The sequence below is a fragment of the Salvelinus fontinalis genome, chromosome 1 (assembly GCF_029448725.1).
Source record: "Salvelinus fontinalis isolate EN_2023a chromosome 1, ASM2944872v1, whole genome shotgun sequence".
Taxonomy (NCBI): domain Eukaryota; kingdom Metazoa; phylum Chordata; class Actinopteri; order Salmoniformes; family Salmonidae; genus Salvelinus; species Salvelinus fontinalis.
This window is the reverse complement of record NC_074665.1, coordinates 31309374-31326892: the sequence shown is the minus strand read 5'-3', so window position 1 is coordinate 31326892 and position 17519 is coordinate 31309374. Positions and strand designations below refer to the sequence as shown.

Genomic DNA, 17519 nt, shown 5'->3' with positions numbered 1-17519 from the left:
TAACCAAAAAACCCAAAAGCACCCATTTACAGCACATAGGAACCCTATAATAAGGTCTGGTGGTTTTGGAGTTTGACAGAAGCTGGGTAACACCCAAGACTGGGGGACAAACGACTAGCAGAGGCCAAGATACATTACAGCCAACAGGGAAAACCATCCCAGCTACTGTACAGTATAGTGTCAGACAGATGTGTCTGTGCGCAGGGTGTGACAGACAACGTTGGGAGTTTTAGACGTCTCACTAGATCAATAACGAGTCTCTCAACATTGGGAAACACGACAGAAAACACATGTTACAGAACATAGCCCTGTCATCAAATATACGGTACATGAATGAAGAGATGTTGGCGATCTACACTCCACTACACAAACACCTTGTCCCAGATCTGTTGGGGTCGTCTTGGCAATATCCATAGTCATTGGCAAACAGCACAAACGGATCTGGGATCAGGCTAACAAATACCTGGTCAGAGAAGGAGAGCACTCAGAGCGACGTTACACAGTCATTTCCACTCCAGTCACATGACCTCTCCCATGACCCCCCCTCCCCCGGTCCCCTAACACTAAGAGGTGTTTGTGAGTGCACTGCCACCAAGCCCAGAGTGTTCAGGGGTGCTGACCCGTAACGGAAAATCCATTGCTGAGTGAATTACAGCGCTCAGAGGCACTCACAGGGCCGAGCTATGGATGGTGGGCAGGCCATAGATCACCGTCACCCAGGATATGTGGCCTGGGACAGCTCCAGGCCTGGGGGCCTACTCTGGCCCTACTTCACTCCCCCGCCTGCATTATTCTCACTAAATGCAAAATCTAATAAAAGTAATGTATGGCAATAACACTATGGATTTCCCATCCACCTATGGCTTGTCACTTAGCTGGATGACCCAGAGACTGGGCCCCTAAGAACCAGGGTTCTCAAACTTAGAAAGATTAGTGGACCTATCAGCTCCCATTGAAAAGGTCAGACTCTCAAGGAGCTTTAGCTAGTAGTTACATTGTGTGTGAGCCTGTGGGCACGTGAGAGGGAGAATGCAAGACTGTGTGTGTATTTTGTGTTTTGCATCTGTCCAAGTGTGGGTTTTCTGTTTGTTTTTCCAGGCAGTGTAACTCCAGCTCTAGTTTCCCATGCAGGCTCATAATCCTGAAGCCTAATTTAATCCTACTACTTTAATCAGAAATGCTATTGATAGAAAAGGTCAAACAAGAACAACTATTCAAGTTTCCTCCATCTTTCTGAAGGCCAACCAAACAACCCATTCCAGATACCCTCAGTGGCACTTAGTTCTATCGGTTGATTTTGATTTCAGACTAAGAGTTATAGTTGACAGATTGATTTTCAATATGAGGGCAATAAAACACACTTTGTGTACAGTCTTGTCAGCCTTAAAGGGATAGTTCACCCAAATTACAAAATTATACATTGGTTTACCCTGCAAGCAGTTTATGAAAAAGGTATGACAGCAATTCATGCTTTAGGTTAAGTTCCCCTGGCACGGTTTCCCATGCTAATGTTTTGGCCTTTGTGGCACAAATACCATTCGAGTCATGGGACCGATATTAGCACTTTTTCGCACATCATGTCCAAAAGTACTTAAAATGTATTTTGAAGCTCAACAAAGTCAATTATAGATTATTTAAACATGAGTGAAAAATTCAAATATTGGTCCCATGATTTGAACAGGATTTGTGCGAAATGCTAAAACGTTAGCATGTGGAAACAGTGCCAGGGAAACTAAACCAAATCATGGATTGCACACCTTGTCCATAGACTGCTTACAGGGTGAGGAAACCAATATGTAATTTGGGTGAACCATCCCTTTAAGAGCAGTAAAGATCTATCAGATGCAAGGAACTCCCTTGATAGGGTGACAGTTGCTATATGGTGATGCCTTTAGACCACACAGCACTTGTGATGACAGGTACCAAAACGGGAATAATCTATCCATCTAATTTGTCAAAAGGGTGCGTCCAGTAGTCCTCTCTCCCCCTCCATCCTGATTCCTCGGAGGTTCCCTTAATAATGGCAATAACATATCACCATCATCTAAAATTGCAAACCACGGAAGGCACTGGATTTCTTTGACGGCCAAACAATGTCATATATGCCATTACCATTGAGCACAATATAAAATAATTATTAGGCTTAGCCCATAATTCTGGTTCTCAGTTTGGAAACATTTTACATTTCAACCAATACCTAACTGGAACACAACACACATCATTGACCTCCACCAGTCCAAATCCATTTATAGTAGCCTACATCTAAGCTCACGCCGATTCACACTACGGGGTTGAACGAAGCACCGTTTATTGGGTCTGATATTTCGCTTCCACATGGTTCTTTTCAGCCCAGTACAGCTTGGCTCGGTGGCTTGGCACAGTTTTGGCTTAGCGGTGTAAAAAGGTTTATTAGATCCACAGAACAAGTGACCACTGGCTCAACGTCAAGCACACCACGTCCACAGCTAGCCTAACTTGGCTGCTATCAGACCCCTCAATATGGTGCAGTCGTCCTGTCCCCTTTGCATAAAAGCATCCCCAAAGAATGATGTTTCCACCTCCATGCTTCACGGTTGGGATGGTGTTCTTGGGGTTGTACTCGGGGTTGTACTCATCCTTCTTCCTCCAAACACGGCGAGTGGAGTTTAGACCAAAAAGCTCTATTTTTGTCTCATCAGACCACATGACCTTCTCCCATTCCTCCTCTGGATCATCCAGATTGTCATTGGCAAACTCCAGACGGGCCTGGACATGCGCTGGCTTGAGCAGGGGGACCTTGCGTGCGCTGCAGGATTTTAATCCATGACGGCGTAGTGTGTTACTAATGGTTTTCTTTGAGACTGTGGTCCCAGCTCTCTTCAGGTCATTGACCAGGTCCTGCAGTGTAGTTCTGGGCTGATCCCTCACCTTCCTCATGATCATAGATGCCCCACGAGGTGAGATCTTGCATGGAGCCCCAGACCGAGTGTGATTGACCGTCATCTTGAACTTCTTCCATTTTCTAATAATTGCGCCAAAAGTTGTTGCCTTCTCACCAAGCTGCTTGCCTATTGTCCTGTAGCCCATCCCAGCACTGTGCAGGTCTACAATTTTATCCCTGATGTCCTAACACAGCCCTCTGGTCTTGGCCATTGTGGAGAGGTTGGAGTCTGTTTGATTGAGTGTGTGGACAGGTGTCTTTTATACAGGTAACGAGTTCAAACAGGTCCAGTTAATGAGTGGAGAACAGGAGGGCTTCTTAAGAAAAAATAACAGGTCTGTGAGAGACGGAAATCTTACTCGTTGGTAGGTGATCAAATACTAATTGTCATGCAATAAAATGCTAATTAATTACTTAAATCATACAATGTGATTTTCTGGATTTTTGTTTTAGATTCCATCTCTCACAGTTGAAGTGTACCTATGATAAAAATTACAGATCTCTACAAGCTTTGTAAGTAGGAAAACCTGCAAAATCGGCAGTGTATCAAATACTTGTTCTCCCCACTATGTATTCAGACCCTTTACTCGGTACTTTGTTGAAGGACCTTTGGCAGTGATTACATCCTCAAAACGTCTTGGGTATGACGCTACATGCTTGGCACACCTGTATTTGGGGAGCTTCTCCCATTCTTCTCTGCAGATCCTCTCAAGCTCTGTCAGGTTGGATAGGGAGCATTGCTGCACAGCTATTTTCATGTCTTTCCAGAGATGCTTGATCGGGTTCAAGACCGGGCTCTGGCTGGGCCACTCAAGGACATTCAGAGACTTGTCCCGAGGCCACTGTGATTTTGGGGACCTTCAATGCTGCAGAAATGTTTTGGTACCCTTCCCCAGATCTGTGCCTCGACACAATCCTGTCTCAGAGCTCTACGGACAATTAATTTGACCTCATGGCTTGGTTTATGCTCTGACATGCACTGTCAACTTTGGGTACTTATATAGACAGGTGTTTGCCTTTCCAAATCCCTTAGATTTACTACAGCTGGACTCCAATCAAGTTGTAGAAACTTCAAGGATGATCAACGGAAACAGGATGCACCTAAGCTCAATTCTGAGTCTCATCGCAAAAGGTCTGAATACTTATGTAATAAGGTATGTTTTTTATTTGTAATACATTTGCAAACATTTCTACAAACCTGTTTTCGCTTGTCATTATGGGTTATTATGTGTAGATTGATGAGGATTTTGGTTGTAATGTAACAAAATGTGGATAGTCAAAGGGTCTGAATACTTTCTGAATTAATACAAAAGTATGTGGACACCCCTTCAAGTTAGTGAATTCAGCCACACCCGTTGCTGACAGGTGTATAAAATCGAGCACAGTCATGCAACCTCCATAGACAAACATTGGCAGCAGAATGGCCCGTACTGAGAAGCTCAGAGACTTTCAACGTGGCTCTGTCAGAGGATGCCACCTTTCCAACAAGTCATTTCGTCAAATGTCTGTCCTGCTAGAGCTGCCCCGGTCAACTAAGTGCTGTTATTCTGAAGTGGAAACGTCTAGGAGCAACAACGGCTCAACCACATCTTCTAGAGGAAAGCCTTCCCAGAAGAGTGGAGGCTGTTGTAGTAGCAAAGGGGATGTACAACTAGCAGGTGTCCACATACTTTTGGCATGTAGTGTATATCCTATCAATTATGGCACAAGACACACACACCATTGAATGTTTTTTACAAGTGAATTCCATTCCAGATTTTTTTTAAAGACTCTGGATGCATATGGCAACAAAGAAAGCCCACTTCTCTCTGAATCTTCTCACTGAGGGCCTTTGATGGGCTGTAATCTAGGGAGGCTGAGTACTATTTCATGGTACTGATTAGGAGGTGGAAAATTACGTGGCTGGAGAGTGTGACACAGTGTGCGGAGGGGGGATAAAATGGGCTTCTGAGGGCACGTGATGTGATGAGAAGTCCTTCCTAGACACTGAACTCTGTCCACCTGTTGCTGTACATTCAATCAACAGTCTTTACAACACTAATTCTACAAATCACACACACGCGCACAATCGCTCACGGACAGGCTCACATACACAGACAGACAGTCTTTTATTACATTTTGAGTCAAACTCCCCTCACATGTGAGAAAGTGCACACACACATACACACACACACACACACACACACACTAGGGCAGTAAATCAGAAGAAACACATGTTGAAGTATTAATTATATTGTTATAACTTATAATAAATTAGCCATGTACTAATTACCCTAGAAATAACTCTCCTATTTAATTGATCTAACAAGTCACGTGTTTGTATGAGCCCGGGAGTATCCTGTGAGGCCAGTGGCCCGTGACAGCCGGGTTAGGTTTCCAATGCAAATAGATTGAGGGATCAATCAACTCAGCATAACGCAATTCAAAGCATTGTTTATACTGCACTCTAGCGCCGGGATACCATTACACTCTACTGCACATGTGGAGCAGGCAAATGCCCTGCTTTGCCTGAAGATCACTCCAGTCAGTCGGTGCCACTCTGCTGCGTGCCAGCCCAGTGGACTAGTGAAAGCTGCCTGGAAGCCCATCAGATCCACGCTTATTGAACAAACAGAAACACACATTATTAAATCCTTCTATAGAGTAGAGGACAGTCTATCAGATCATTCATAGACACATTGTAGTGGGTTTAGTAAATGCCTAGCCTTGCTTGCCGATATACACTTGTCATTTGTATACTCTGGTCTCATCTGCAGGCAGGGAGTGTGACCGCATGCCTGCTTCCCGTGTGGCTCAGTTGGTAGAGCATGGCGCTTGCAACGCCAGGGTTGTGGGTTCAATTCCCACGGGGGGACCAGGGTTCAATTCCCACGGGGGGACCAGGATGAATATGTATGAACTTTCCAATTTGTAAGTCGCTCTGGATAAGAGCGTCTGCTAAATGACTTAAATGTTAAATGTAAATGCTTTGGGAGTGTTTGAACAGAATGTATGTCTCTGATACTAATCAAGCGGTGTCCAAAGAACACATTTTATTTCCTGAAGCTGCCTTTCGAGGAAAACCCTAAAGCAAGGGCTTGTATCAACAGTAGGCTAGTTCCTTGAGTGGGACACACACACACACACACACACATACAGCAGGGCAAACTTGCAGGATGTCCTTTCGATTATAACAACCAAAAATGCAGTTAAACAGCTTTGTTCAGGATGTGGCCGTTGCCACCTTTCTGTATCTGATGGCCCGGTTTCACAAGGACCTTCAAACTACCCTCCATAAAAACAAAAGCAATCTTAACAAAATAGCCATTCCAAATGTGGTTTCCTGCAGTGCGAGTTGCTTTCCAACACTATCAAGTATAGTGAGACATTGGACTATTTCTCAATATGAACTCTTTTTGACCCACTGTCTAAACTGTATCACTTTCAACCACAATGTAAACTTTATTAAAGAATGTATACCGACGGAGCAAGGATCACTTGTTGATAATATTGATGCTGCAAATTCAAAATCGCTTGCATCATCTATTCCTTACCACACAAAATTCCTTACAACAGACATCGGTCTTCACTCATCTGTTGATAGTGTGTGTGAATGAGAGAGATTACAATGTGTGCTAAGCTGATATATAAGTAACTTAGAGAGCCGTGTGAGAGGGGTGAGTAAGGGCAGGCTAACATAGTCGTGAGCCTTGCAACGCTACACTATGAGCTCTAGCATACACTGGTGCTGTTCTGTCTCAGTTGCCCTAGGAGTACACAGTATGGTGCTGCTTTCCATGACGTCACCCAGCAGCACACCACATAGCTGGCATGAGCCTGCAGGCCTGCCTAGTTCACACAGCAGGGGCACACCTCTTTCTATCTCATTCATTCTTCCTCTCGCCCTCTCGCTCTCTCTCTCTCTCTCTCTATCTGAGACACACGCAAGACACCCCCTCCCACCCACCCACACACACACACCCACACAAAAACACCCACAGAAAAACACACTTAAATCCTGAGGCAATCAACCTGTCCATGCATGCCTCAGGGTTAATTCACTGTCATAAACGCACACAGCGAGAGCATGGTGAACAACTGACAAACTAGAGCGCATATGAAATAGCCAGCTGACTCCATGACTTCTCTTGACTACTATATCTGATATATGAAGGGGAGAGACTAAGAGGAAATTCTGTGTTTGTGATCATCTTGAGCTCATCTGCGTCACTTCAAAACCAAAGCACCGCGAAAAATTGTTAAGAAAATAATATGCAAATTTAGAACAACGTGCAAATTTTCACATTTGATTTTGGCTGTGTTTTTGTGCATCTGAAAGTAAACCGAAAATGTGTTGACTGTCAAACAGTGTTCAGGTGGTGTAAGCGTTGGTTTATGTGTGTGACGTGTGAAAGCCAGGAGCAGGCTTGATTTTGACACATCCACAGAGTTTTCTAAGAACAGTCACTTCTGTCACCACACTCAGTGTGTGTGTGTGTTTGTGTGTACGTGTGTGTGTGTTGAACCAACAAAAAAGTTAATTTACCTGAGTCTTAAATAAGCCATACGGTAACCTCATTTTTTCACCTACTCAGTTTAAATCAAAGAACAGGTGACTTGAATCATGACTACAGAAAGCATTAGGGAGAAAATACTTCTGTCAGCACAAACACCTGTTTAAAGCAGGCGACAGTGTTTATTTTTAAATTTTTTAATGTGGCTAATCCGAAGGCATACCTACATCTATGCTACCTTGTTCTAAAAGGACTTCAAAACGGCTGATAAAAATGCATCGCAAGCCATTACGCACAGGTCTCCTGTATAAAACATGTATGCGGTGTGTGACGTCCAACCTTCCAAGTGTATCAGTGTATCTCTCGGGCTGTTTGTCTGCATGTGTAACTATATCCTGGTCTTTCTGGCCCTGTGTGAATCCACATCTCTCGCTGTGAATGTGACTGTGTGCTTGTATCCACGTCTCTATGGCTCTGTGCGAATGGATGCATTTCATTATCGACGCGTTTCTAAGGCTATCTGTGACTGTGTGTATACGCGTCTCATGACTCAGTGAACGTACGCGTAGCACTATCAACGTTTCTCTCTGGCTGTGTGTGACTGCGTGTGTGTCCATAGATCCGAGGCAGCAGCAGGGCCCTCAGCAGCCCAGAGACATAACTAAATCACACACACCGTGGTCAGATGTCAACTAGGGACGATAAGGAGAGGCAGCATGTGGCCTCTAATCCCTTCCTCACTTCCACCAGATAGGAGATCAAGAGAGACACGGGCCTACTGACTCACTCACTGGATACGCGCACTGCACTGCACACTACAGTGCATGGATACCATCTCTACTCGCTCACTGCCACTTGCTACCGCAGTGATTTCGTTCCACAAGCTAGGAGACACATGGGCCTACTGAAGCCCTCCCTTTCTAGTCAGTCACCTCTCACTGCACACCAATGTAGAGTACACCATCTCTACTCACTCATAGCCACCATCCACTGTGTCGGTCATAGTGATACTACAGGCCAGCTGAGTATAATATATAGTTTAAACACAGCGCTAAGGGAGAAATCCCACACCTTGAAGTGCACTGTTCCAAGACATTAACCTGTGGCGTACTACTGTAAGTTACATGGCAAGGCCTTTGGTGTAATGCAGTGCAGTTTGTCTGTGTATGTGTGCAGTTAACCTGAATTAAGCCTAGGTCTAATCCTCATCATTAACTTCTTATTGCTGGGCGGCAGTATTGAGTAGATTGGATGAATAAGGTGCCCAGAGTAAATTGCTTGCTACTCAGGCCCAGAAGCTAATATATGCATATTATTAGCAGATTTGGATAGAAAACACTCTGAAGTTTCTAAAACTGTTTGAATGATGTCTGTGAGTATAACATAACTCATATGGCAGGCAAAAACCTGAGAAAAAATCCAACCAGGAAGTGGGAAATCTGAGGTTTGTAGGTTTTCAAGTCTTTGCCTATCCAATATACAGTGTAAAATTTGGTCCGCACTTCCTAAGGCTTCCACTAGATGTCAACAGTCTTTAGAACCTACTGTGAAGGGGGAGCGAATAAGAGCTGTTTGACTAAGAGGTCTGGCAGAATGCCATGAGCTAAGTCAGGCACGTGGCTGTGACAGCGAGCTGCATTCCTTTTCATTTCTAAAGACAAAGGAATTTTCCGGTTGGAATATTATTGAAGATTTATGATAAAAACATCCTAAAGATTGATTCTATACATCGTTTGACATGTTTCTACGAACTGTAATGGAACTTTTTGACTTTGTCTGGACTAAGTGAGTGCACTTCGTGAATTTGGATTTGTGAACTAAACGCACAAACAAAAAGAAGGTATTTGGACATAAATGGACTTTATCGAACCAAACAAACATTTATTGCCGAACTGGGATTCCTGGGAGTGCATTCTGATGAAGATCATCAAAGGTAAGTGAATATTTATAATGCTCTTTGTGACTTCTGTTGACTCCACAGCATGGCGGGTATCTGTATGGCTTGTTTTGGTGCCTGAGGACTGTACTCAGATTATAGCATCATGTGCTTTTTCCGTAAAGCTTTTTTGAAATCTGACACAGGGGTTGCATTAAGGACAAGTATATCTTTAATTCCATGCATAACACTTGTATTTTCATCAACATTTATGATGAGTATTTCTGTAAATTGATGTGGCTCTATGCAAAATCACCGGATGTTTTGGAAGCAAAACATTACTGAACATAATGCGCCAATGTAAACTGAGATTTTTGGCTATAAATATGAACAAAACATTTATGTATTGTGTAACATGAAGTCCTATGAGTGTCATCTGATGAAGATCATCAAAGGTTAGTGATTCATTTTATCTCTATTTCTGCTTTTTGTGACTCCTCTCTTGGCTGGAAAAATGGCTGTGTTTTTCTGTGACTTGGCGCTGACCTAACATAATCAGATGGTGTGCTTTCGTCGTAAAGCCTTGTTGAAATTGGACACTGTGGTGCGATTAACAACAAGTTTATCTTTAAAATGGTGTAAAATACTTGTATGTTTGAGGAATTTTAATTATGAGATTTCTGTTGTTTGAATTTGGCACCCTGCACTTTCACTGGCTGTTGTCAAATCGAGGTTTCAGCCGTAAGAAGTTAAACAGGTGACCTGTAGCTGCTCTCTGTGCTTCCAGGACCTTGGCTTGGCACATAACCAGTAGGCACAAACATGCATAATTCTAATACACACCTGGCAACTAAGCTCATGCCACTCTTATTGGTATATAAGGCAATGGTCCATCTTCCAAATGGAATACAGAACAGTAGTACCCTCTTCACACTACTGAGCCAAATTAAGCCGGATCAAGCTGAGCTATACTGCACTCGCTTGGTTATGCATCTGCTACAGTTGCTGGAATGGTGCTGGTGAGGAAAATATGTAAAGAAATATACAAGAAAAACGTAAATCCAAGACATTCCAGATGTTAAGTTTTGTATGGTAACTAGCTAGGTGGCTAACATTAGCTAGCTGGGTAATGTTAGCTAGGCCAGGGGTTAGGGTTACGGTAGCTAAAAGTGTTAAGGGTCGGGTTAGGGGAAGGATTAGCTAACATGCTAAGCAGTTGCAAAGTAGCTGAAAAGTTGTAAGTTGTTGAACAGTTGCTAATTAGCTGAAATTGTTCATGATGAGATTCCAACCTTTGGGTTGCTAGATGTTTGCGTTATACCCATCCACCCGACTAACCACGCTACTTTTGTTTTTTGCCTTAAGTAACCATCGGTCTTTTGTAACCATACCAATCATAACATATCATACTAATTTGAGTGCCCCGAATGTACTTATACTATGTTACAGATAATCTATGAGACCAGGCTGGTGCAACAGCTGTCTGCCTGTCTATCTATCTGAATTGACTTCCCCTGCTAGAGTGGAAAAAGTTGTGGTTTCTCAGATGTTCCTATGTAGATCAAAGGTAAGATATGACACGGCCTGTGCTCTTTTCTCCTCAAAGTAACTATCACTCAATGAGTCGAACACAGCCACATGACTACAATAGAGTGCCAGAAATGCAAAGAGCAGATGGGCCTAGAGAAGAGTTGTACATGTCTGTATTCAGCACTGTGTCAATATGGAGAGGATAGGTTCAACGTACCTGGTAGAATTCCCGCAGCCATGTCTTCTGTAGGTTATCAGGCTGAAAACACAAGATAAACTCTGTCAGTCAGGTAATTTTGACATATATTTTATGACTCGAAAAAAAAATACTTTGTCTATTCTTGAAAAACATGATTTCAACCTTAAATTCCTATTACTAACAACTCAATAAGAACTTCCAGCAATGCCATAATAGAATGGATCTCAACAATATTACAAAAATTACTTTGGGTCTGCTTCAACAGCTTTTACAGGTAGGTAAGTATTGTTAAATGAGAACTGATGTCAAATTGTAACAAATTATGCAAATGTGGAATGTCCAAACATGAATATTCAATGTAATTGAAATTAATGTGTTTTCAGGTGGTGTATAGTGTAATGTCCTTCTTAACTTTCAAATGACTGAGGTTCTTCCACCATGTTTCCACATTTTCAGACAATACATGACAGTGACGTTTTTTGTGTGTGACTATTATAGGCATTATTTTATAGGCGACCTTTCATCTGAATATTGATTAATTGACCCCATGGGTCATGAAATGAGGTTTAACCAATGTGTTACTAATATAGTGTGTTGTCAACAATTCAAATTATATTTTTCCACCAGATTTAACCCATACTTTTTACTGACATACACTAACGTTCAAAAGTTTGGGGTCACTTAGAAATGTCCTTGTTTCCATGAAAACATACATGAAATGAGTTGCAAAATGAATAGGAAATAGTCAATACGTTGACGAGGTTATAAAAAAATGATTTTTAATTGAAATAAGTCTGCTTAAAACTTTGCTTTCGTCAAAGATTTCTCCATTTGCAGCAATTGCAGCCCTTTGGCATTCTAGTTGTCAATTTATTTTGGTTATCTGTAGTAGAGATTTCACCCTATGCTTCCTGAAGCACCTCCCACAAGTTGGATTGGCTTGATGGGCACTTCTTACGTACCATACGGTCAAGCTGCTCCCACAACAGATCAATAGGGTTGAGATCCGGTGACTGTGCTTGCCACTCCATTATAGACCGAATACCAGCTGACTGTTTCTTCCCTAAATAGTTCTTGCATAGTTGAGCTGTGCTTTGGGTCATTACCCTGTTGTAGGAGGAAATTGGCTCTAATTAAGCTCCGTCCACAGGGTATGGCATGGCGTTGCAAAATGGAGTGATAGCCTTCCTTCTTCAAGATCCCTTTTACCCTGTACAAATCTCCCACTTTACCACCGCCAAAGCACCCCCAGACCATCACATTGCCTCCACCATGCTTGACAGATGGTGTCAAGCACTCCTCCAGCATCTTTTCATTTTTTCTGCGTCTCACGAATGTTCTTCTTTGTGATCCGAACACCTCAAACTTAGATTTGTCTGTCCATAACACTTTTTCAATCTTCCTCTGTCCAGTGTTCTTTTGCCCATCTTAAACTTTCTTTAAATTGGCCAGTCTGAGATATGGCTTTTTCTTTGCAACTCTGCCTAGAAGGCCAGCATCCCGGAGTCGCTTCTTCACTGTTGACATTGAGACTGGTGTTTTACTGGTACTATTTTATGAAGCTGCCAGTTGAGGACTTGAGGCGTCTTTCTCAAACGAGACACTCTAATGTACTTGTCCTCTTGCTCAGTTGTGCACCGGGGCCTCCCACTTCTATTCTCCACTTTCTGGAAGACCGAGTTTTGAAATCAGTGGAACGTCCCGTCGAAGCAGAGTATGATAGTAAAGACAATTCTGGCATTTGATTGCAAATGTGTGGAGGGAGATGAAAAGAGAAAACACATAAGGCTGTTGTATAAAACACGTCTCCGGATTACATCTTCAAACTAATGGCAACAATGGCCTCCGTGACAGACAGGGAGATGAGTTCATCCATGTAAACAGGTAAGAGAGTCTAGATAGCGAAATGTTATACGTTTATTATACGTTTCTAATTTTGTCAGAAAGTGTTTTTTGTTGCAAGTTAAAGCATACTGATAGCTAGCTAGCTGGCTGGCTTGCTAGCTAACGTTACATGTATAAACTGTGTAGTAATATTATTCATATCTCAGAGCCATTTGCATTGCTAGTTATAGTCTAATGTTAGCTAGCTAACTAACATTGAACCTAGTTGTTTAGCGTTAGCTACCTGCAGGGTAGTCACGTTATGAGATAGGTATATGGTTTATTCTTTAGCTAGCTAGATGTCTAAACAAAAGTCTCCACTATGCAAGTAACCGTTTCACTGTACCGTTTACACCTTCTGTATCCTGTGCACGTGACAAATAAACGTTGATATAGTGTGTGTTTACCAGAGAGGGTAATGTGAATAACAACATGACCTGCACCAAAGTCAAATAAGGATATAACGTTAGGCCAACGATAGTGTCCAAGTTCTAAGATTCTCCGGTAGAATGCTCAGATTTTATTTTGTCAAGATATTTTCTGTAATTAGCTCGCCATTAACTTGTAAGTAATAATCTTGTTATGAGTTCATTTTCCTGTAATAATGAATAAAAATCAGCTAAAGTTAAGACGATGTCAGCTATATGGTATGATCATTATTTGAACTGGTTAGTCAGCTAACTTAAACTAGAAACGAACCTAAACATTGTTTAGAAAGTTGCTTTTAGTTGCCCGGTTTGTTAGATTGACATACAGTGGGGCAAAAAAATATTTAGTCAGCCACCAATTGTGCAAGTTCTCCCACTTAAAAAGGAGAGAGGCCTGTAATTTTCATCATAGGTACACTTCAACTATGACAGACAAAATGAGGGGAAAAAATCCAGAAAATCACATTGTAGGATTTTTAATGAATTTATTTGCAAATTATGGTGGAAAATAAGTATTTGGTCACCTACAAACAAGCAAGATTTCTGGCTCTCACAGACCTGTAACTTCTTCTTTAAGAGGCTCCTCTGTCCTCCACTCGTTACCTGTATTAATGGCACCTGTTTGAACTTGTTATCAGTATACTACCTCTTTACCTACTGTATTTATTTATTTTGCTCCTTTGCACCCCATTATTTCTATCTCTACTTTGCACCTTCTTCCACTGCAAACCAACCATTCCAGTGTTATTTTTTTTACTTGCTATATTGTATTTACTTCGCCACCATGGCCTTTTTATATATATTTTTTATTTTTTATATATATATCTTGTTTGCCTTCACCTCCCTTATCTCACCTCACTTGCTCATATTGTATATAGACTTATTTTCACTGTATTATTGACTGTATGTTTGTTTTACTCCATGTGTAACTATGTGTTGTTGTATGTGTCGAACTGCTTTGCTTTATCTTGGCCAGGTCGCAATTGTAAATGAGAACGTGTTCTCAATTTGCCTACCTGGTTAAATAAAGGTGAAATAAAAAAATAAAAAAATAAAAAATAAAAGATACCTGTCCACAACCTCACAGTCACACTCCAAACTCCACTATGGCCAAGACCAAAGAGCTGTCAAAGGACACCAGAAACCAAATTGTAGACCTGCACCAGGCTGGGAAGACTGAATCTGCAATAGGTAAGCAGCTAAGTTTGAAGAAATCAACTGTGGGAGCAATTATTAGGAAATGGAAGACATACAGGACCACTGATAATCTCCCTCGACCTGGGGCTCCACGCAAGATCTCACCCCGTGGGGTCAAAATGATCAAAAGAACGGTGAGCAAAAATCCCAGAACCACACAGGGGGACCTAGTGAATGACCTGCAGAGAGCTGGGACCAAAGTAACAAAGCCTACCATCAGCAATGGCATTGAAGATGAAACGTGGCTGGGCCTTTCAGCATGACAATGATCCCAAACACACCGCCCGGGCAACGAAGGAGTGGCTTCGTAAGAAGCATTTCAAGGTCCTGGAGTGGCCTAGCCAGTCTCCAGATCTCAACCCCATAGAAAATCTTTGGAGGGAGTTGAAAGTCCGTGTTGCCCAGCAGCAACCCCAAAAGATCACTGCTCTAGAGGAGATCTGCATGGAGGAATGGGCCAAAATACCAGCAAGTGTGTGAAAACCTTGTGAAGACTTACAGAAAACGTTTGACCTCTGTCATTGCCAACAAAGGGTATTTAACAAAGTATTGAGAAACTTTTGTTATTGACCAAATACTTATTTTCTAACATCATTTGCAAATATATTCATAAAAAATCCTACAAATGTGATTTTCTGGAGAGAAAAAAATCTCATTTTGTCTGTCATAGTTGAAGTGTACCTATGATGAAAATTACAGGCCTCTCTCATCTTTTTAAGTGGGAGAACTTGCACAATTGGTGGCTGACTAAATACTTATTTTGCCCCACTGTATACTAAATTCATTTTTAAACTGATGTGTTTATTGGTGTTAAAATACACCAGTTATGCTATTTTGTTTTTGTGTTTATGCTTTTTCATAATGACAACAACAAGTTTGATGTTGGACGACAATAGAATGTTCACGATGTCCCTGAGACAACTGTCTACAGACATGTCGATAGACTTTGTATTAAACAGCCTTTCAGTTTTGAAATCTTTGGTTGTTTAGTACACTACCGTACACACTCTGTTTAGCACATGGCCTCACATGTGAATCCTTAAAGAGATGGGTGTGGATAAGGCTTAATAAGAGGGTGTGAACAATGCTGAATGGGTGTAGACAAAGAAAGTTGGTAGCATAACTTTCAAGAGCCATTTTCTCAAAAGTGGGGTTACAAGTTTATCAACTTCCAAAGCAGAATTACTTTCCAATTGTTCCTCAACTGCAGTGTATGATATACCATTTTCTAGCTGAGTCTCTACTTTTATCCAATGTAAAAACACACCATTTCAAATTTTGTTACATAAGACCAAATCGTCAGTCACATATGGTTAAGCACATTTTTACATTAACTATTTATTGTAATATTTCTACTATTCAAGGTCACTACTAACAGGAATGGTGCAAAATTAATCCCTCACCAACTGAATTCCTGCCTTTTATCCCATTGGTGATGATTGAGTTTTCTTACTGCCCTCTGAGTGGGCAAAGTTAAAGTGCCATGACACAGAACTGCAGCAACCAATCAGGTACAAACTATGCTAATTGGTGCAGGAGGGCTGGAGGAGTTGACCAATCAAGGTCAAGTGAAAATGTTTTTCAAAATCCATTTTCAAAACATGCTCTACCAGCCTGTTGAGAATAGGGTTAAATGACACATTGTTGAGAAATGTTCTATTCTCCTCCCTTTTTCTCACTGTTGCAAATACACTCTCATACACTTCTCTCACACAGAAACACAGACGGGCAGGAGGCAGGTAGCCTAGCGCTTAGAGCATTGAACCAGTAACCAAAAGGTCGCTGGAACCAGTAACCAAAAGGTCGCTGGTTTGAATACCCCAGCAGACAAGGCGGAAAAATATGTCGATGTGCCCTTGAGCAAGGCACTTAATAGTATGGCGCCCCTGGAGCAAATTAGGGTTATGGCTGACCCTGTAAAACAACACATTTCACTGCACCTATATGGTGATTGTGAAAATAAAACATCTTTTTTTTTTTCTTGACACACACCCACACACACGTCTAACAAATGAGGGAACGGTTAGCATTCAGTCATGGTAATACACAGGTAAATAGCCTAGAGGCATGCGGCCGATTCCATGGAAAAGTCAACCTGAGCATGTCCAAATAAAGTGAGTCATTTCCAAATAAAACCATGTTCATAATCATCCTGAAGGTCTATATGTACCGACCAACTCGATTCGGTCTTATGTAGCAAAATCTGAAATGGTGCATTTTACATTGGATAAAAGTAGAAACTCTGAGCTAGAAAAGTGTATATCATTCACTACAGTTGAGGAACAATGGGAAAGTAGTTCTGCTTAAAAGTTGATCAACTTGTAACCTCACTTTTGAGAAAATGGCCTTTGAATGTTTTGGTTCACCTACTGGAGAGCTCTTCTATGTGTACACCCATTCAGCATCATTCACACCCTCTTAAGCTTTAGCCCCACTCATCTCTAAGGATTTGCACATGAGGCCATGTAATAAACAACCAAAGACTTCAAGTCTAAAGGCTGGTTTATACTATCGGTGTTTTTGTAAATTTAAAAGTGTGCTCTGGGCATTCGAAAACTCAGAGCGCTGTCAGATTGACTGTTTGTAAATTCAGAGCGTTTCGCTCTTGAAGCGTTCACTGGACGCTCTGGCAGAGGAGTAGGGTTGATCCAAGCGTTCTGTCCTAACAGCAGCAGCGTTGGCTAACGCTGGCTAGCTTTCTAGCTACTTTCAGAGACAAATGAGAGAACAGCTCACTCTGACCATTTTACTCGCCCTAGCAGAGATGGTTAGGCTTTTTCTATGTTATCTAGGGTGTTGGTGACTGCAACTGTGATGCAGGCAAAAATGTTATTATGCTTTTTCCCGACGTTTACTGACACCGGACATATTCAACAGGTGTTGAGCGTTCATACATTTTTCAGTTATTCTGAGAGCGAATTTACCAGCCACGTCTATCAACAGTTGTCGCAGTGACATCATGAACATTCTATTGAAATGGTTACTTGCATAG

General features: G+C 41.8%; 1 protein-coding gene across 2 annotated transcripts in view; it reads right to left on the bottom strand.

Annotated features, from left to right (window-relative positions):
- The window catches only part of LOC129853084 (inositol polyphosphate-5-phosphatase A-like), a 204860-nt gene that overhangs the window by 116104 nt on the left and 71237 nt on the right, over nt 1–17519 (bottom strand). For both annotated transcript variants that reach the window (XM_055918782.1, XM_055918773.1), the window contains exon 2: nt 11037–11078. In XM_055918782.1, the coding sequence (XP_055774757.1) occupies nt 11037–11078 (42 nt within the window). The remainder of the gene's footprint in view (nt 1–11036; nt 11079–17519) is intronic.